Source organism: Tamandua tetradactyla, chromosome 3, assembly GCF_023851605.1.
Source record: "Tamandua tetradactyla isolate mTamTet1 chromosome 3, mTamTet1.pri, whole genome shotgun sequence".
Classification (NCBI taxonomy): Eukaryota; Metazoa; Chordata; class Mammalia; order Pilosa; family Myrmecophagidae; genus Tamandua; species Tamandua tetradactyla.
In genome coordinates, this window is record NC_135329.1 from 155,515,105 (window position 1) to 155,537,715 (window position 22,611).

At 35.8% G+C, this 22,611-nt stretch overlaps 1 protein-coding gene across 1 annotated transcript in view; it reads left to right on the forward strand.

Annotated features, from left to right (window-relative positions):
* The window catches only part of DNAJC10 (DnaJ heat shock protein family (Hsp40) member C10), a 78,886-nt gene that overhangs the window by 48,441 nt on the left and 7,834 nt on the right, over nt 1-22,611 (forward strand). Inside the window, exons 14-20 of the mRNA XM_077154374.1 lie at nt 933-1,060; nt 1,346-1,462; nt 8,651-8,752; nt 9,930-10,085; nt 10,873-11,006; nt 11,932-11,985; nt 20,040-20,187. Of these exons, the coding sequence (XP_077010489.1) occupies nt 933-1,060; nt 1,346-1,462; nt 8,651-8,752; nt 9,930-10,085; nt 10,873-11,006; nt 11,932-11,985; nt 20,040-20,187 (839 nt within the window). The remainder of the gene's footprint in view (nt 1-932; nt 1,061-1,345; nt 1,463-8,650; nt 8,753-9,929; nt 10,086-10,872; nt 11,007-11,931; nt 11,986-20,039; nt 20,188-22,611) is intronic.

Here is a 22,611-nt window from a genome sequence, read left to right on the forward strand (position 1 = left end):
AGGTGACTGGCTACTTAGAATAGAGGGGAAACTAGATCGAAGGAAGGAAGAACAGGTAAAACCAGTAACATTTAAAACAGGGTCTGACACATAATAGGTATTTGACTTAATTTTGAGTGAGTAGATAAACAAAGTGGCACATTGCAAAGTGTACCAGGCTGTGATTGAGAAAGCTTCTATTTGTGAAACAAAGGAGTATATTCTGTAGACAATGGCATATCATTAGAGGCCTTTAAGCATGAAGACAACATGATTAGATAATGTTTTTGTAAAGTGACTGTGGTGGCAGTATAGAAGATGGATCAGTTCAGGAAGACTGGGAACAGAAAAGACCAGCTTGATAATTACGTAGGGCAGAATGATTTTAGACAGTAGTGTAAGGATTAAAGATTGTAGGAGATAGGATGGATGGAGTTTCTGGGTAGAGAGAGAAGTCAAGACCCTGATCTTATTTGGGCACATTGCAGAAGATTATGCCATTGCTGATAGAGAAAGTGGATTTATTGTGTTTGAAATGTTAATGTGGCATCCAGGTAAAATTTTCCACCAGGCAGTTGGTAATATGGGTTTTGAACTCATAAAAGAGGTCTAGGGTAAAGATACAGATAGAGTTAGGCCACCGTAATTGCTGAGATAAGCAAAAAACTCAAACACAGGAAGGAAATGATTTTTCTGCCTCTGAAGATGAAGGAACATTTTTCAGAGGTCTTACCATTTTCCCTAGTCTTTCAAAAAATGGAAGGGTGTGCAGGCAAGGGCACTCCTAGCAGAGCAAACCTGTGTGTACCATCCAGAACACTAAATCTTCCCCAGATCAATTTGTTTATAAGTGCACCCTCCTTCTTTAATATTTTGAGTGTAAAACTTGAAATGTACTTATGAATACAAAAGACAAAATGTGTATTTTAATTTTAATCTTATTCAATTTAAAGGAAAGAAGATTCTATACGATATACTTGCCTTTGCCAAAGAAAGTGTTAATTCTCATGTAACCACGCTTGGACCTCAAAATTTTCCGGCCAGTGACAAAGAACCATGGCTTGTTGATTTTTTTGCCCCTGTAAGTTATTTTTATTATGTCAAATTTTAATACTGTCATATTTTATCGTCATGGCAAAAATTTCATTTTCTAGATAACCATGAACATTATTAGTGCTACACTATGCCATTCACTTTCTGCCTGCCTGTATTACTTCTAGGTGAGCACTGCATACTTGCTTTTCCAGGAATTAAGATATATACTCATAAGATTTGCAAGTATAGTTTATATTATTTGCCATATTGCTTGTTGCAAATATAGTTTTTTTGTTTCAATTGGTTCAGTACTTATTTTTTTCTTTTATAGTGGTGTCCACCATGTCGAGCTTTATTGCCAGAGTTACGAAAAGCATCAAAGCACCTTTATGGTCAGCTTAAGTTTGGTACACTGGATTGTACAGTTCATGAAGGACTCTGTAACACGGTAAGGTAAAAGTATAAAAATTTCTTCTTATTAATGTTTTTTTAAATATGGAGTTTACTAGTCTAAAAACAATAACTCTTTCAAATATACATCATCCATTGAGAATAATTATTTAAACAATTTAAACAAATGATGCAAAATTGTGATCAGATTAAAACATGAATAGATAATGAATGTGTATATGGTCTTATTTATCAAACTTAGGAATGTATTTAGTTGGCTTCATAAAAATGCTTGTATAATTTCGCAATTATTTAAGATTTTTACGTCCTTTACTGACTACCCTTTGACATTCTGATTTTTATTCTTTGAGTTTTTTCATGCTTGTCTTCTAAATATAGTTAAAAGAAGGAAATTAAAACAATGAACAAGCTTACTGAAGCTTCTGTTTATGGAAGAATATTTTCTTTTTTTTTTTTAAATTTTTTATTAAAAAAATTACAAGAGAAACAAACATTCCCAACACATACATGCAGCAATTCACAATATCATCACATAGTTGCATATTCATCATCATGATCATTTCCCAGAACATTAGCATCAATTCAGATAAAGAAATAAAAAAACAACAGAAAAAAATTTTTACATGCCATACCCCTTACTGATCCCTTTCATTGATCACTAGCATTTCAAACTAAATCTATTTTAACATTTGTTCCCCCTATTATTTATTTTTATTCCATATGTTCCTCTCATCTGTTGACAAGGTAGATAAAAGGAGCATCAGACACAAGGTTTTCACAATCACATAGTCACATTGTGAAAGCTATATCATTATACAATCATCATCAAGAAACATGGCTACTGAAACACAGCTCTACATTTTCAGGCAGTTCCCTCCAGCCTCTCCATTACATCTTGGATAACAAGGTGATATCTACTTAATGCATAAGAATAACCTCCAGGATAACCTCTCGACTCTGTTTGGAATCTCTCAGCCATTGACACTTTGTCTCATTTCACTCTTCCCCCTTTTGGTCGAGAAGGTTTTCTCAATCCCTTGATGCTGGGTCTCAGCTCATTCTAGAGTTTTTCTCTATCCCTTGATGCTAAATCTCAGCTCATTCTGGGATTTCTGTCCCATGCTGCCAGGAAGATCCACACCCCTGGTAGTCATGTCCTACGCAGACGGGGAGGGTAGTGAGTCTGCTTGCTGTGTTGGCTGGAGAGAGAGGCCACATCTGAGCAACAAAAGAAGTTCTCTTGGGGGTGACTCTTAGGCTTAATTTTAAGTAGGCTTGACCTATCCCCTGTGGGGTTAAGTTTCATATGAACAAACCCCAAGACTGGGGACTCAGCCTATAGCTTTGGTTGTCCACACTGCTTGTGAGAATATCAAGGATTCAACTTGGGGAAGTTGAATTTCCCCCCGTTCTCACCATTTCCCAAAGGGGACTTTGCAAATACTTTTCCACTCACTGATCAAATCACTCTGGGATTCATCAGGGTATCACCTGGACAAACCAACAAAATCTCATGTCCTATACAAAGTTCCATGTACTTAAGGTGTTCAGTCAGCTATCTACATAAGTTATATTAGGAGATGCACTAGTCAAAGTATAGATTTGTACCAAATAAACATTTTTTGCTTTAGTCTCACACATTAGTTGAAATTTTAAAATATTAAGTACCATCTATTTTCAACACACTGCAGTAATAGCATTCTTTTGTTCTTCCTCATGCAAAAACATTTTTTAAATTTGTACATTTAGTCACTATCATTATACACTCTAGGCATTCCTAGATTACACCATCTCAATCTTTATCGTCTTTCTTTGTGATTTCATTTATGCCCCAGCCCTCCTCCCTCTATCATTCTCATATGCAGCTTCATTCAGTGTTTTAACATAATTGTATTACAGTTAGGTAATATTGTGCTGTCCATTTCTGAGTTTTTATATTCAGTCCTGTTGCACAATCTATATCCCTTCAACTCCAATTACCCAATATCTTCCCCTATTTCTATCTCCTGATGGTCTCTGTTACCAAGGAAATATTCCAGGTTTATTCACTAATGTCATTTCCTATCAGTGAGACCACACAGTATTTGTCCTTTTGGTTTAGAGTAATCACACTCAGGATAATGTCCTTAAGGTCCATTCATGTTGTTACATACTTCATAACTATTCTGTCTTACAGCTGCATAATATTCCATCTTATGTAAATGTCAATTTTTTTAGCCAACTGTCTGTTGTTGGACATTTTGGCTGTTTCCACCTCTTGGTAATTGTTAATAATGCTGCTATAAACATTGGTGTGTAAATGTCCATTTGTGTCCTTGGCCTCATGTCCTTTGAGTAGAGACAGCATGTAGATGGGTTCTGTTTTTTAATCCATTCTGCCAGACTGTGTCTTTTGATTGGAGAGTTTAATCCATTAACATTCAGTGTTATTACTGCATGGGTAGTACTTTCTTCTACTATTTTGCCTTCTGGATTTTATATGTCATATCTAATTTTCCTTCTTTTTACCTTTACTCATAGTCTTCCTTTCTACACTCTTCTCCACACTCGCTCTTCTATCTTCGTATCTGTCTCGAGTGTTCCCTTTAGTATTTCTTTCAGAGCTGGTCTCTTGGTCACAAATTCTCTCAGTGATTTTTTTGTCTGAAAATGTTTTAATTTCTCCCTCATTTTTGAAAGACAATTTTGCTGGATATAGAATTCTTGGTTGGCAATTTTTCTCTTTTAATAATTTAAATATATTATCCCACTGTCTTCTTGCCTCCATGGTTTCTGCTGAGAGATCTGCGCATAGTCTTATTGGGCTTCCCTTGTATGTGATGGATTGCTTTTCTCTTGCTGCTTTCAAGATCCTCTCTTTCTCTTTAACCTCTGATATTCCGATTATTAAATGTCTTGGAGTATGTCTATTTGGATCTATTCTCTTTGGGGTATGCTGCGCTTCTTGGATCTGTAATTTTAAGTCTTTCATAAGAGTTGGGAAATTTTCGGTGATAATTTCCTCCATTAGTTTTTCTCCTCCTTTTCCCTTCTCTTCTCCTTCTCCTTCTGGGATACCCACAACACGTATATTTGTGTGCTTCATATTGTCTTTCAATTCCCTGAGTCCCTGCTCATATTTTTCCATTTTTTTTCCTAGTTTCTGTTTCTTGTCGGATTTCAGATGTTCCGTCCTCCAGTTCAGAAATCCTGTGTTCTGTCTCTCGAAATCTACCATTGTAGGTTTCCATTGTTTTTTTCGTCTCTTCTACGGTGTCTCTCATTCCCATAAGTTCTGTGATTTGTTTTTTTCAGACTTTCAGTTTCTTCTTTTTGTTCTTTCCTTGCCTTCTTTATATCCTCCCTCAATTCATTGATTTGGTTTTTGATGAGATTTTCCATGTCTGTTTGTACATTCTGAATTAATTGTTTCAGCTCCTGTATGTCATTTGAATTGTTGGTTTGTTCCTTTGACTGGGCCATATCTTCAATTTTCCTAGTGTGATTTGTTATTTTTTGCTGGTGTCTAGGCATTTAATTACCTTAATTAGTTTATTCTGGAGATTGCTTTCACTTCTTTTATCTAGGGTTTTCTTGCTGGATGAATTTGTTGTCTGTCTGTTCTTTGACATTCCGTTCAGCTTTATCTGGACCTTTAGCTTAAGTTTTGATTAACAGAGGAGAATTTTTCTGTTCTTGTGTTCTTGTTTCTTGCTCTGCTTGTGTGGTGCCTTCCCCCCACATACACTTAGGAGGGTCTACTTAGATATTATAGACCCCAGCCAGATTTTCCCAGACCAAACTGGCCTCCTATCAGGAGGAAAGAGTCACCTGCGTTGGTTTTCCCTGAGGGTGAGACCCAGCAGGTTGAAAGACTTTCCTGTGAAGTGTCCGGACTCTGTTTTTCTTATCCTGCCCAGTATGTGGCACTTGTCTGACTGCAGGTCCCACCACCGTACGATGATGCGGAACCTTTAACTTTGGCAGACTCTCCCTGCTGGGGGTGTGGTGGAGACAGAGGAGAGGTTTTAGGCTGGTTTTAATGGCTTCAAATTACCAAGCCCTGATGTCTGAATTCCTTGATGGAGGGATTCCACCTGGGTGGGGCTTCACCCCTCCCCTGGGGAAGGCACAGGCTCCAGATAAGCCCCCAACAGAGCTCACTTCTGCCTATGCCTGGGGCAGTTGCAGTCTGAAAAGTCCTGCCGCTGTATCCAGAGGCAGTCAAGCCTTTGTAGATACACAGCCACAAAAACCTCTGTTTCCTTCTCTTTTTTTCCCCCTTTTTCTGTCAGTCCTGCCCCCCTGGTGCTGGTGCAAAAATGAGCAACCTCCGCTTTGATCAGGTTCACCTAAGCTGGGGGCCTATTTTTAGTAGTCAGAGTTTGTTAATTAGTTCCACAATTGGCATTTGATTGTGCCCAGTCCCTGCTGCTGGTAAAGTCCTTTCCTTTCCCCTCTGGAAAGTGGCCTGTGGGGGAGGGGCAATGGCCACCGCACCTTTGGGAACTCAGGGTTCTGGGGGGTGCTCGCAACCTGTCCAGCTGGTCCAGACTGGGATATGCTGTGTGTCTGGTCACTGACATGCCCCCAGGAGCTGTTCTGTACTGTTTCTGGTTATTTAGTAGTTGTTCTGGAGGACGAACTAAAATGCGCACGTTGTTAAGCCGCCATCTTGACCCGGAAGAAGAATGTTTTCTTAATGAATATTCACTTTCCAGTTCCAGGAAGAAGTGAGAATTAAATACCTCATGATGAAAGTATATACTACAATTTATGAAATATTCTTGACAAGAAAAAGCAAGCCTAAATCAGATCAAGCCCCTGATTTATCAGTGTGTAGGAAATCCAAAAGACATAGAGACGTTAACTGACCATGAACGTGCACTCTGAAAATCCTAGCTTATGAAGAACTTTACATGACCCATGACCCAGTTTATTCATTCAACACATAAATTGGAAGAGATTTAACATACAACAAATACAATGTATAGAGCTTGTTTGAATGCAATTCAACAAGTTGCAAAAAAAAAAGGTGGGGCGGGAGTTAATTCAGAAAATTTGAACACTACCAGATGATTTGTGATTATTATAGGGAAGGCAGTCCTTATGTTTGGGGGACATATATTGAAATATTTATGGAAGAATGATAGAGCACCTGGAATTTGCTTTAAAATAGTCTTGAGGAAGGGGTAGAATAGGTCAGGTATTTATGAAATAAGAGTAGCCATGACTAGATGATACTTGTAGCTGAATAATTAGCACATGGAGTTTATTACCCTCTTCTGTTGTTTATGTTTTAAATGTCTCATTATAAAATCTAAAGCAGGGGTTCATGGGTGGTTCAGGATAGAATGCTTGCCTGCCATGTAGGAGACTGGCTTCAATTCTCAGACCATATACTAAATAAAACTAAAAGCTAAAGCATTTTGAAAAAAAGATGAAGGGTGAAGGAAAGGAGAAAGAAAAGAAGAGGGTAGGAAGGGAAAAGAAAGCAAGTAATATATTTAATATTTAAAATATATTAAAATATATTTAAAAATGTATTAAAAGTAAATACAGGGAAGAATCTTTATAGCATCTGTGTGGGGAATAGTTTCTTACTCCAGAAACATAAAAAGAAACTTTTGTAAGACTACATTGAATTTTAAAACTGTGGCCCAAGGAAGAGACACTGTAAAATTAAAACACACTAAGTATTTTCACCACATATAACTGACAAAATATTGTCTAGAATCTTTAAAGATATTAAAAATTAAAATATTTAAACAATTAAAGATGGTTATTGCCCCTAACATGGAAGAAGAGATGGAAAGGGGTACAAAGAGAATTAAAACAGTCTGCTGCTACAGAAAAAAGTTCTTTGTTAAATACAGGCGAGGGAATGTTGGTATTTGTTAGATTATTCTCTATGTTATATTTGAAATTTCATAAAATCAGTTAAAAATACATAAATTGGGACTTTAGTTTGCGGTGTCTTGTATGTAACTTTAAAAACTTACCCAAAAATATGAAGTTACTGTGATAATATCATCATTTGAATTTCTACTTTTTCTCTCAACTAATTATCATATAGATAATTTAATAAAGTATAAGGTTTAAAACTAATCTGAGTGAATCTGATACCATCGAGGCCCCAACTCAACACTCACCATGTAGTTGACCTTCAGCAAGTCACTTAAGCTCTCAAAACTGGTTCCTTCATCTGTCAAGTAAGTTTAGTAGTTTTAACTACCAGATAGAATTGTTGTGAGGAAGAAATGAGAAACTACAAGTAAAATCTTACAATAATGCTCAACATATAGTAAGTCTTGTTCAATATCATCTGTAATTGTTTTGTAAATCTTCTGAATTATTTGAATTTGCACTTACTTTTCAAAAATAGGATGTTTCCATTGTTTTTTCTAAAATTATTTCTGACCCTAGTCAAAGATTACAACATAATTAGCTAATGAGCGTCTACCAACTTTAAGGATGCAAAGTTCAACTACAGCAAATCCAAAGATAGGGTTTACCTTATAACTTTTAAAAAATAAATAAAAATAGAATTTTGGAAAGATGCTTCTTGGATTGGTGCCCATATTAATTCTGGATAGGAGGTTATGACATTTTATACCATAAGGGCTATATGAGTCCTAGAATAAAACATGACCACATTCTTAGGGCATAATTCATAATTCTTTAGCTTAAAAAATATAGTAGTATACATACTTATTAAATTATTTGTTCATGCTCACTTATGTCCATTATTTTCTTCTACTTCTGGAAAAAACTGAAGTATTTATTTTGATTTCAAAAAAGTACAAAAGCTAGGACAGTCAATGGTGACTCAGTAGGCAGAGTTCTTGCCTGCCATGCTGGAGACCTGGATTTGATTCCCGATGCCTGCCCATGTAAAAAAAAAAAAAAAAATCCTATATGAAAGAAAAGGATTGCTCATCACAGCTTCTTCCCACCTTGGTTCAAGAGAGTAAAAGGGACCAAACATGTAATTATTACCATGCTCTCTTCTCAGCATTTTGATGTCTGTGGGTTTCAGAGTAGCATGAATTTCATTTCTTTTGCTGAATCTAGCTGGGCTAATTTTTTTCTGTTACCCATAGTAATTTAGCAATGGATTTTTTTTAAGTGTTTATTTTTTGTTTTGTTTTTGTTATTTTACATCAAATCAAGTTGGTTATAAACTTGAAGCAAATAGATAAAACTTAGAAAATCTTTGTTTAATTTGTATTCTCTTTCCTAACAGTATAACATTCAAGCTTATCCAACAACAGTGGTATTCAATCAGTCCAACATCCATGAATATGAAGGACATCACTCTGCTGAACAGATCTTAGAGTTCATAGAGGTATTTTATGTTTACAGCACATGGCTTTAGATCCTTCTGTCTGTGTATCTACATCGTATGAATATTTAATAATGGAGTTTATCCTTGTCAAGGCAGAACATTTTCTGACAAATTATTTTTCCAATGTTTTACTCTTATTATATACTTGACTATAAACCCTGAGAATAAGGGCTGTGTTTTGTTACCTAGTACAGTGCCTTGTACTTAATGGACACAACTATTTATTGAACATATCAAATTATACTTTCATATAAAGCCTTGTCACCACCCTGGCCTGTTTTCTCTGTAGAACTACCACAGACCATTTATTTCAGGCCTTATATAAATTACATGCAAGTGAGTTCAATATTATCCATGAAATGTATGGTTATGGACCCTCCACTTAAGGGCCTCCTCAAATCTAGGAAGCTATGCCAAGTCTGCTGCATTTTAACACAGAAGGCCCTGTATTTTTGTCATCCTCGTTTTTCTAACTAATAGCCTTGATTGACTAAAATAGTAACAGAGGCTTGCTGGGGCGGGGGGGAAGAAAAATTCTAGCTTGTGTTTAACATTCTATTCTCTGTCCTACTCATCTCTCCTCCTCCAAAATAATGGTTTATTTTCTTTTTTCTTTTTGTAATGAAGCTAGTATCTTCATTAGCATTTCTTAGTAATAATAGTGTGAAGTTTTGTAAGAATTGTTTTGGAACCAAGTAATCTGTAGGGAGGTGGTGCAGTATTGCCTGTAAAAATGTCAGGAAAATAGGGTGGTAGGCTTTCCATAGTAATTAAGGGCTTATTTCCAAACCAGTTATTCTTGGTTCCAGAATAAAACTGTATGGCCTATTTAGGCCATCTGGGCAACTCTTGGAACTTTTTTCTCATCTACCCATAATCTTAAACTTGTCTCTTTTCCCCACCTAAGATGTTTCTAGTAATATATAGAGATAGACATAATGCAGAACTATGCCTTGATTTAAGAAAACTGATGGGCAAAATCCAAACCTAAAAAATAAATTGGGGGACCATTTCAACTTTTTAAAATAGCTCACTATATAACTTTTAAATATTCTTAAGTATCTTTTGATTTCTGAAAAACAGGAGCTTTTCTAAATAACATATACCAACAGTTTGACAAGAATGTCTGAACAGGTTCTTTTTATGTATGCTTTAATGGACATTATATTTTCTTTAGGATCTTATGAATCCTTCAGTGGTCTCCCTTACACCTGCCACTTTCAATGAGCTAGTTAAACAAAGAAAACATGGTGAAGTCTGGATGGTTGATTTCTATTCTCCATGGTGTCATCCATGCCAAGTCTTAATGCCAGAATGGAAGAGAATGGCTCGGGTATAGTAAAATCATTTAAATTTTAGTATTTACTAAGAATGTTATTTTGAAGCTAAGATGAATTAACTCACAACTAGATCATAATTTATTAACAGTTTTTACCACACCACTTAAATTCCAACTCTATTTCTAATTGTCTGTATGTGAATAGTGCTGTTTTTTTCTGTGTTGTCAGGTACACCTTTGACCAAACTGTTGCCATTGTCAACCCAGGGCCCCTTTATTTTCTATTAAAAATTTTTCTGCCCATTTATTTCTAGAGCTTAAACATACAGATTCTTCACTATTGTAGGGCTTAAAAGTAAGAAAAAATAGCCTAGATATTCGTAAAAAAAAAAAAAAAACATAAGCGTTAAAGTGATTTCCAGTATCTTAACATTTAAGACAATGTTTTTGTCCTCTTTTCAATAAAACTTTTAAAATTTGGGTGTTCAGGTGCTTTTCTGCAATGGAAAAGTATCTCCAACATCATTGCAAAGACTTTCATAAGTTGTTCCTAAACACTTGGAATTTTAGAAATATGTAATTATTTTCTGTAATGGATAAATGGAGTCAGTTGTTTTGAAATATAATAATTGTAATAAGTTCTTGATTGCAAAATAAGATATCCAATTAAAAATGGTCTATTAGGTAATAAGCTTAATCTATTTTTATTTGGTAAAATTGACTGATAAATAATGTAACCACTTTAGGATACCAGTTTCTCTATTGTAAACATATACAAAATAGTTATAAAGGCAATTTATTTTAATCACTTTTATTTATGTGGGTTTTTTTATCTTTATAGATGTTGACTGGACTGATCAATGTGGGTAGTATAGACTGCCAGCAGTACCATTCCTTTTGTTCCCAAGAAAATGTTCGAAAGTACCCTGAAATAAGATTTTTCCCCCCAAAATCAAATAAAGCCTATGAATATCAGTAAGTATTCTCTCAACTGTGAAAATATTTTTGTAAGCTTTTCACAGTTAACATTTTAAAGTAATCCTAGGGTAAATAAAAGTTAATGCAACAGATGTTTATTGGGAACCTCCCGTGTTTAAATGGGCATTCAAAAGATCAAAAGAAAGATATGAACGACCCCATTGTTAATGAAGTTTACAAGGAAAGGAAAAATTAACATTTATTAAGTCCTTACTTGATTTCACATACTATGGTAGATACTCTACTTCATATTATTTCCAGTAATCCACCTAAGTACCCAGTGAGGAACGAAGTATTGTATTACCTTCATGATGGATAAGTAACCTGTGGTTCCGAGACAGTTAGACACTTCCCAAGTCACAGAGCTGTTAAAGTTTGAAGCGGGGATTTGAACCCAAGTCTGTCTCAGTGCCCATGTTCTTTCCATAAAACCATGTGATATTTCCGGTAAAAATTAAAGTGCTAGTTGAAATGAATGTTATTAAAGAAGTAAAAATGAGTTATAGGTTTTAAAAGAAGGCAAGATAATCATTTGAGGAAATTTTGAAAGGCTGCATTTACAAGTTGACGTTGGACATGGGTCTTTAAAATTGGGAAGGAATTTGACAGACAGCAGTAACTTCAGTAAATGCTCAGAAACTAAAGCCTCGGACATCTTTGCAGTTCCCATGGTCTGTAGAAGATATCCAGCAGACACCTACACAGTCAGGTCTAGAGCTCAGGAAGATTTCAGAACTGAGGAAAAATATATTTGGTAAGCTGTGTAAGCAGTAGTTATAGCTAGGTATATCTGAGAAGAGAAATGCTATATGTAGTCAATCAACTAAAATTTTTAAATTGCTATGCAAAGATTGTTTTCTTAATGTATCTAATGATAGAAAATACTATTTACAACCTTTTTGTTTTATTTTTATTCTTTCAGAAGTTACAATGGTTGGAATAGGGATGCATATTCCCTAAGAATCTGGGGTTTAGGGTGAGTATAAATAATATTTATCATTGTATAAAATAGATTAAAACCCATTTAACTTCCTCTTATGTCTATACTTAGATTTGCTGCTGTTTAAGGTTCTAGCATTTTGAAGTACTCAGTAAAGAATTATAATTTCCAGGATGGTGGCTTAGTGAGGTGTAGAATTTAGTTTGTCCTCCAGAGCAGCTAGTAAATAGCTAGGAGCTGTACAGAACAACAGCTGGGGCAACATCAGTGACCGGACACACTATACACCAGTCTGGACAACCTGAACCAGCTGCGATCCCACCCAGAACCATGAGTGCCTCCAGCTGCAGTGGCTGGTGTCTCTGCCCCACATGCTGGTTCCCAGAGGGGAAAGGAAAGAGACTTTCCTAGCAGCAAGGGGCTAAGCCCAACTAAGCTCTGCTTGTAGAATTAATGAGCAAATTCTAAGTACTAAAAATAGGCCCCCAGCTCAGCTAAACATTGAGTAAAAGCTGAGTTTTCTGGGTTTTGCCCCAGTGCAGAGGAGGGCAAGGCTGATGGGGTAAAAAAAAGTTTTTTTTTTTGGCTCAGACAGCACAAAATACTTGAAAAGGTTTGGACGCTAAAACAACAACAAACAAAGAGGGGCCACATAGGACCTAGAACAATGTACCAACTTAAGCTGTTGATTAACAAATACAAGGAACAGGGATCCTGCTCTGAAAACGATTTTTTTCTTTGTTTCTACCCCTTAAAACTGCTCTCAGGCTCCAACTGCCCCATGCAAAGGTGGAATTAAGCTTGTCTTGAGAGGCAAAGAGTCTGGTCAGGTGAAAGGAGGTAATTCCCTCGAGGCTGTGTCTTCCCCAGGAAAGGAGTGGGACCCAGCTCAGGTCGAATCCTTCCCTCAAGGAGTTAAGGTTGTAGCCAGCCTACGACCTCTCCTCTGTCTCAACCACACCCCCAACAGGAAGAGTCTAAAGTTAAAGATACCACATCACTTTATAGTGGTGGGACCTGCAGGCAGACAAACACCACATAGTGGGCAGGATAGGAAAAACACCGAGTCTGAGGCTTCATAGCAAAACCTGTCAACCTGCTGGGTCTCACCCTCAGGTGAGACTCTTTCCTCCTGAGAGGAGGCCAGTCTGGTCTGGGAAAATCTGGCTGGGGTCTATAATACCTAAGTAGACCCTCCTAAAAAAATAAAAATAAAAAAATAAAAAATACAGGCAGAGCAAGAAATGAAAAAACAAGAACTGAAAAACTCTGATCTGTTCAACAAAACCTATGCTAGAGGTCTCATATAAGCTGAACTGAATGCAAATAACAGTTAGAGAACAAAGCCATCTAACAAGAAAATCCTAGGTAAAAGTGAAAACAATCTCCAGAATAAACTAGTTAAGGAAATTAAATACTTAGACGCCAGTAAAAAAATAATGAATCATCCTAGAAAAATTGAAGATATGGCCCGATGAAAGGAACAAACCAACAATTCACATGAAATACAGAGTTGAAGCAGTTAATTCAGGATGTTGGAAAGACATGGGAAATCTTAGGAAAAATCAAATCACAGAAATTAAGGGAAGATATAAGTCAAGGGACAAACAAAAAGAAGAGTTAGAAAGTCTGAAAAAACAAATCACAGAATTTATGGGAATGAAAGTCACAGTAGAGATGAAAAAAGAATGGAGGGTGCACAGGTGATTCAATGGTTAAAAAAAAAACTGGAAACCTACAATGTTTGATTGCAAGAGGCAGAAGATAGGATTAGTGAACTGGAGGATGGGACACCTGAAATCCGACAAGCAAGAGAAAATATAGGGAAAAGAATGGAAAACTATAAGCAGGGACTCAGGGACTTGAATGACAGCATGAAGCACACAGATATACATGTTGTGGGTGTCCCAGAAGGAGAAGATAAGGGAACAGGAGGAGAAAGACTAATTGAGGAAATTATCACTGAAATAATTTCAGTGATAATAACTCTTATGAAAGACTAAAAATTACAGATCCAAGAAGTACAGTGTACCCCAAACAGAATAGAGCCAAATAGACATACTCCAAGATACTTACTAATCAGAATGTCAGATGTCAAAGAGAAAGAATTTTGAAAGCAGCAAGAGAAAAGCAACTCATCACATATAAGGGAAGCCCAATAAGACTATGTGTAGATTTCTCAGCGGAAACCATGGAGGTGAGAAGTCAGTGGTATGATATATTTAAGATGCTAAAAGAGAAAAACTGCCAACCAAGAATTCTGTATCCAGCACAACTGTCCTTCAAAACTGAGGGGGAGGGCAGGCAATGGTGGCTCAGTGGCAGAGTTCTTGCCTACCATGCCAGAGACCTGGGTTCAGTTCTTGGTGCCTGCCCATGTAAAAATGAAAAATGAGGGGGAAATTAAAACATTTTCAGACTAACAGTCACTGAGAAAATATGTGACCAAGAGACCAGCTCTGCAAGAAATACTAAAGGGACACTAGAGGTAGATAGGAATAGGCAGGAAAGAGAGATGTGGAGAAAAGTATAGAAATGAAATGAAAACTATCAGTAAAGGTGAAAAGAGAAAAAAAAATCAGATATGACATAATAAAATCCAAAAGGCAAAATGGTAGAAGAAAGTAGCTAGCCTCACAGTAATAACACTAAATGTTAATGGATTAAACTACCCAATCAAAAGACATAGACTGGCAGAATGGATTTAAAAAACAGGACCCATCTATATCCTGTCTACAGGAGATGCATTTTAGACCCAAGGACAAACATGGGTTGAAAGTGAAAGCTTGGGAAAAGATATTTCATGCAGGTATAAATCAGAAAAGAGCATGAGTAGCTATACTAATATCCAACAAATTAGACTTCAAATGTAAAACATTTAAGAGACAAACAAGGACACTATGTATCATTAAAAGGAACAATTCAACAAAAAGACATAACAATCATAAATATTTATGCACTGAGCCAGAGTGCTCCAAAATACATGAGGCAAACACTGAAAAGAGAAATAGATTCATTTACCACAATAGTTGGAGACTTCAATTTCCTGCTTTCATCAATGGATAAAACATCTAGACAGAGGAACAATAAAGAAACAGAATTTGAATAATACAATGAATGAACTAGATTTAACACACATTTATAGAACATACACCCCACAACAGCAGGATACACCTTTTTCTCAAGTGCTCATGGGTCATTCTCAAGGACAGACCATATGCTGGGTCACAAAGCAAATCTCAAAAAATTTAAAAAGATTGAAATACAAAACACTTTCTTAGACCATAAAGGAATGAAGTTGGAAATCAATAACAGGCAGAGGGTGAGAAAGTTCACAAATATATGGAGGGTCAGCAGCACACTCTTAAACAACCAGTGGGTCAAGACAGAAATTATAAGAGAAATTAGTAAATATCTTGAGGCAAATGAAAATGAAAACATAACATATCAAAATTTATGGGATGCAGCAAAGGCAGTGCTAAGAGGAAAATTTATTGCCCTAAATGCCTATATCAAAAAATAAGAAAGAGCAAAAATCGAGGAATTAACTGTTCATTTGGAAGAACTAGAGAAAGAACAACAAACTACCCCAGAGCAAGCAGAAGTATAGAAATAATGAAGATTAAAGCAGAAATAGACGAAATTGAGAACATAACAAACAGTTGAGAAAAATCAACAAAACCAGAAGTTGGTTCTATGAGAAAATCAATAGATTGATTGAAAAACAGTAGAGTGATGGGCCTTTAGCAAGGCTGACAAAAAGAAAAAGAGAGAGGATGCAAATAAAATAAATCAAAAATGGAAAAGGAGACATTACTACTGACCCCACAGAAATAAAGGAGGTAATGAGAGGATACTATGAACAACTTTATGATAATAAATTAGACAATGTAAATGAAATGGACAACTTCCTAGAAAGACATGAACAACCAACATTGATTGAGAAGAAATAGGTGACCTCAACAAAACAATTATAAGAAATTCAGTCAGTCATTAAGAAGCTCCCAAAAAAGAAAAGTCCAGGACCAGATGGCTTCACCTGTGAATTCTACCCAAACACTCAAGAAAGAATTAGTACCAATCCTGCTCAAACTCTTCAAAAAAAATTGAAGAGGAGGGAAGGCTACCTAACTCATTCTGTGAAGCCAACATCACCCTCATACCAAAACCAGACAAAGATACCACAAGAAAAGAAAATTGCACACCAATCTCTCTAATGAATATAGATGCAAAAATCCTCAACAAAATTCTTGCAAATCAAGTCAAGCAGCACATTAAAAGAATTATACACCATGACCAATTTGGATTCATCATCCCAGGTATAAAAGGATAGTTCAACATAAGAAAATCAATTAATGTAATACACCATATCAACAAATCAAAGCAGAAAAACCACATGATCATCTGAATTAATGCAGAAAAGGCATTTGACAATGTTGACTACATTCAAAGGATAGGAATAGAAGAGAACTTCCTCAACATGATAAAGGGAATATATGAAAAAACCACAGCTAATATCATCCTCAATGGGGAAAAACTGAAAGCTTTCCCCCTAAGATGAGGAACAAGACAAAGATGTCCTCTGTCACCATTATTATTCAACATTGTGGTGGAAGTTCTAGCCAGAGCAATTAGACAATAAAAAGAAATACAAGGCATCAAAATTGGAAAGAAAGAAGTAAAACTCTCACTCTATACAGATGATATGATACTATACATCGAAAAATCCACAGCAAAACTACTAAAGCTAATAAATGAGTACAGCAAAGTGACAGGCTACAACATCAACACTTAAAAATCTGTCGTATTTCTGTACACTAGTAATGGGCAATCTGAGGGTAAAATCAAGGCAAAAATTCCATTTACAACTGCAACCAGAAGAATAAAATATTTAGAAATAAATTTAACTAAGTATACAAAAGACCTATAGAAGGAAAACTACAAGAAATTGATAAAGGAAAGCACAGAAGACCTAAATAAATGGAAGAGCATACTGTGTTCATGGATTGGAAGACTAAAGATGTCAATTTTACCTAAATTGATTTATAGATTCAATGCAATACCAATTAAAATCCCAAAAACTTACTCTGCAGAAATAGAAAAACCAATAACCAAATTTATCTGGAAGGGCAGGGTGCCCTGAATAGCTAAAAATATCCTGAGAAAGAAAAATGAAGTCGAAGGTCTAACACTACCTGACTTTAAGACATATTACAAAGCTACAGTGGTCAAAACAGCATGATACTGGCATAAAGATAGATATACTGACCAATGGAATAAAGTGTTCAGATATAGACCCTGTCATCTATGGACAATTGATCTTTGATAAAGCAGTCAAGCCAGCTTACCTGGGACAGAACAGTCTCTTCAATAAATGGTGCTTAGAGAACTGGAAATCCACATGCAAAAGAATGAAACAGGACCCATATCTCATACCCTACACAAAAATTAACTCAAAATGGATCAAAGAACTAAACATTAGAGCTAAGACCATAAAACTTTTAGAAGAAAATGCAGGGAAATACCTTATAAAACCTGTGTTAGGAGGGGATTTCCTAGATCTTACATGCAAAGCACAAGCATTGAAGAAAGAAATCAATAAATGGGAACTCCTCAAAATTAAACACTTTTGTGCATCAAAGAACTTTGTCAAGAAAGTAAAAAGACAGCCTACACAATGGGAGACAATATTTGGAAATGACATATCAGATAAGGGTCTAGTATCCAGAATATATAAAGAGATTATTCAATTCAACAACAAAAAGACAACCCAATTACAAAATGGGCAAAAGACATGAACAAACACTTCTCAGAAGAGGAAATACAAATGGCTAAAAGGTGCATGAAAAGATGCTCAACTTCCCTGGCTATTAGGGAAATGCAAATCAAAACCACAATGAGATATCATCTCACACTCATCAGAATGGCCATTATCAATAAAACAGTAAACAACAAGTGCTGGAGAGGATGTGGAGAAAGAGGCATACTTACCCACTTTTGGTGGGAATGTCAAATGGTACAAATGCTGTGGAAGGCAGTTTCAAGGTTCTTCGGGAAGCTAAGTATAGAAGTGCCATATGATCCAGCAATACCATTGATAGGTAGCTATTCAGACAACAGACAAGTGGCTAAACAAGCTGTGATATGTACATATGATGGAATATTACCCAGTTTTAAGTCAGAACAACATCATGAAGCATGTAACAACATGAATGGACCTTGAGAATATTATGCTGAGTCAGATTAGCCAGAAACAAAAGAACAAATGCTGTATGCTCTGATATGAACGAACATTAATGAATGAACTTGGAGAATTTCAGTTAAGAACAGAGGTCATCCGGAGATAGAAATAGAGTAGATATTGTGTAATTGGAGTTGAAGGGGTACAGATTGTATAACAGAACTTATTGTAAAAATTCAGAAATGGATAATGCATCACTACCTGATTGTAGCACAATAGTGTAAGTTTACTGAATGAAGCTGAATGTGAAAATGATAGAGTGAGGACATGGGGGCACATATGAAACCAAAAGGAAAGAGAGATTATAAAGGCTGATATGGTATAATCTAGGAATGCCTAGAGTGTACAATGATAGTGACTAAATGTTAAAATTAGAAAAAGGAAGAACGAAGGAATGTGAATATTGCAGGGCATTGAAAATAGATGGTCAGTCATATTTTAAAACTTCAACTTGTGTGAGACTAAAGCAAAAATGTTTGTATGGTATAAAATTTAAATTTTGACTATTGAATTTCCTAATGTAACTTACATGGACAGGTTAATTGAACACCATAAATACTTGGCACCTTGAATAGGGCCTGAGATTTTGTAGTTTTGTTCAATTTGATGCCCTGATAAATCCCACAGTGATTTGAACAGTGAATAAAGAAGTATTTGCAGAGTCCCCTTGGGGAAATGGTGAGAAAGGGGGAAAATTCAACTTCCCCATTTGGAGAATTCCTGATATTCTCGCAAGCAGTGGGAACAACCAAATCAATAGGCCGAGCCCTCTTTCTTGGGGTTTGTTCCTATGAAATTTATCCTTGCAAAGGATAGGCTAAGCTTACTTAAAATTAGGCCTAAGAGTCACCCCCAGAGAACCTCTTTTGTTGGTCAAATGTGGCCTATCTCTCTCAACCAACACGACATGTAAACTCACTGCCCTCCCCCTCTCTACATGGGACATGACTCCCAGAGGTGTAAACCTCCCTGGCAACATAGGACAGAAATCCTAGAATGAGCTGGGACTCAGCATCATGGAACTGAGAAAATCTTCTCAACCAAAAGTGGGAAGAGAGAAATGAGACAAAATAAAGCTTCAGTGCCTGAGAGATTTCAGATCAAGAGGTTATCCTGGAGGTTATTCTTACACATTATATAGATCCCCTTTTTAGTTTAAGATGTATTGGAGAGGCTAGAGGAAAATGCCTGAAACTGTAGAGTTGTGTTCTAGTAGCCATGTTTCTTGAAAATGAAAGTATGATGATATAGCTTTCACACTGTAACTGTGATTGTGAAAACCTTGAGTCTGATGCTCCTTTTATCTATGGTATGGACAGATAAGTAAAAAATACGGATTAAAAATAAAATAATAGGGAGAACAAATGTTAAGACAAATTGAATAGATTGAAATACTAGTGATTAATGAAAGGGGGGAATAGTAAGGGGTATAGAGAAAGCATAGGGGAAACAAAGGTTAAAATATATTGGGTAGATGGAAATACTAGTGGTCAATGAAAAGGAGGGGTAAAGGGGTATGGTATGTATGAGGCTTTTCTTTTTATTTCTTTTCCTGGAGTGATCCAAATGTTCTAAAAAACGATCATGGTGATGAATATACTACCATGTGGTGATATTGTGAGCCATCGATTGTACACCATGTATGGAATGTTTGTATGTTCAGAATGTTTGTGTTGTATGTTGTTTATCAATAAAAATATTTTTAAAGTTATAATTTACCAAAATATGATTGTGCTTTATTACACTGCCATTCTTTGAAGTCATTTTTAACTTAAAGTTTTGCATTATTGTATTTTGATATATCCTTCATTTTTATATAGTGAAAAATCATTTTTATCCTTTGCCACAGATTTTTACCTCAAGTATCCATAGATCTCACACCTCAGACTTTCAGTGAAAAAGTTTTGCAAGGGAAGAATCATTGGGTGGTTGATTTCTATGCTCCTTGGTGTGGACCTTGCCAAAATTTTGCTCCAGAATTTGAGCTCTTGGCTAGGGTAAGTCTTATCTAGCTAGTTAACTAAGTCATAATTTTATGCATGTTTTAATAATTAGATAAAATATTGTAAATTCTTAATTTTCTTCTTAAAAGTTTCCTGTGAATTTTTAAAACTATATTTCATTTCTATGACTTTAACCCTTGCAGACTTCTTTGTTCTTTATTAAAGCTTTTAGCTATCATCTTCCATATAATGGTTGATGACATCATCTTCTACTTAGCCGTGAAAGCCAGAAATCTCAGTTTTCCCCTATTTCTTCCCCAACCACCAATACTCTGCTGCCCTCCAATCACTAAATCCTATCAGTTCTATCTCCTAAATATCTTTCAACTCTATCTTCTATCCATCAGCACTGCTAGCTTCTTTGTCCAAGCCTTCATCATCTCTCAACTAGATCATTGTATATTAGCCTTTTAATTTGTCTCATACTGCCAGTCTACCTTCTTCATTGTTTCCCTCATCGTCTTTCTAAAATGTTGTCTTCTCTGGCTTCCTATTATAACCAAGTTTCTTGACATTCATCCATTGACTTCAGATCCCTGGTTTGACCCTTCTTCCTTCTTCAGTTTTATCTCCATCTCTCCTCTCGCACTTTACTCTCCAGGTACACCACAGGCAAGGTTCTCTGAACATGACACCCTGATTCATCCCTATGTATGCGCTGCTCCTCTCTCTCTGCCCTTTCCTTACTTTGATCATCTGGATTTTTCTCCTCTGTCTCCTACAAAACCCAGCTTAGATGGTGCTATTTCTGCATTTTTTGCCCTTTTCAGTTAATCAGAGCCACTTTGATATCTTATATTCCAGCAGTGTACTAATGCGTGTTATTTATTTACATATCTGTCTATTTTCTAAGACCATGAGCTTCTTGAGGGCAAAGTCCCTTATCTGTATTTCATCCTCAGTACCAGATTCAGTAAATGTTTGTAAAATTAAACTGAATATCACCTGGGTTTTAATGCTTCTTTCTATCATAGCAGTCCTATTAATAACCTAATCCAGATTCAGAACCTCCTTGCCTATATAATCATGGAATTACTGCCACTGGCTGCATAAAACACTCATTAGAATAAGTAAATCAGCACCAGTTCCATTAGGCCAAAACAAAAGTTGAGTATCCCAAGCCATAAGATTTTTTTTTACCAGAGGTATTTCAAGGCTCTTAAAAGCCATAAGAGCTTATTGTAGTTATAGATTGATCATTCAAATAAGAGATTATTCATACTATCTTCTTTTTATATCTACTTTTTTAAAAGACGTTTTTAAATTGAGATATATTCACATACCATACAATCCATCCAAAGTGTACAGTCAGTGGCTTTTAGTAGAATCACAGAGTTGTGCGTTCATCACCCATCAGTTTTAGAACATTTTAATTATTCCAAAAAGAAGATCCCCATACTCCTTAATAGTCACCTCTCAATCTCTCTATCCTTCTCCTGCTCTATATAACCTCTATATATTTCTTTACATTTTATATACATGGAATCATATAATATACAATATGTAATATTTTGTGTCAGGTTTCTTTCACTTAGCGTAATGTTTTTAATTATTTTTAATTAGAAGCTGTAGGTAGGTTTACAGAAAATCATGACAATATATAACGTTCTCATCTACCCCCTTGTTGACACTTTGCATTAGCGTGGTATTGTCGTTATAGTTGGTGAAAGTATATTGAAATAGTAGTATTAACATAGTTTACAATAGGCATATTTTTCCCCATATAGCACTCTTTTACTTTTTTCTTTTTTTTTGCATGGGCAGGTACCAGGAATAGAACCCAGGTCTCCAGCATCATATAAGCACCCTTTTAACACCTTGTAATAGCATTCTACAAGTGTTATAATTCATGAAAGAACATTCTTATACTTGTACTTTTAATCCCAGTCTATTGTACACAAAAGGGTTCACTGTGTTATACAATCCTGTTTTATCATCTTCTAACTTTCCTCTAGTAACATACATAACCCAAAACTTTCCCTTTCAACCACATTCACATAGCTCAGCTCACAATATGTGATACCATAACCACTATCCATCACCACTCTGCATACCCAATTAACCTAAATAGAAGTTTTGTACAAATCAGCATTAGCTCCCCATTCTCTACCCCAGCATATCCCCTGGTAACCTATATTCTACATTCTATGTCTATGAATTTGCTTATTATACTGAGTTCATATCAGTGAGATCATAGAATATTTTTGTGCCTAGCTTATTTCGGTCAGTACAATGTTCTCAGGGTTCATCAGTGTTGTTGCATGTATCAGGACTTCATTCCTTTTTACAGCTGAAAAATATTCCATCATATGTATAAGTTTTGTTTGTCCATTCATCAGTTGATAGACATTTGAGTTGCTTCATCTTCTGGCAATTGTGAATAATGCTGCTATGAACATCAGTGTAAAAATATATGGT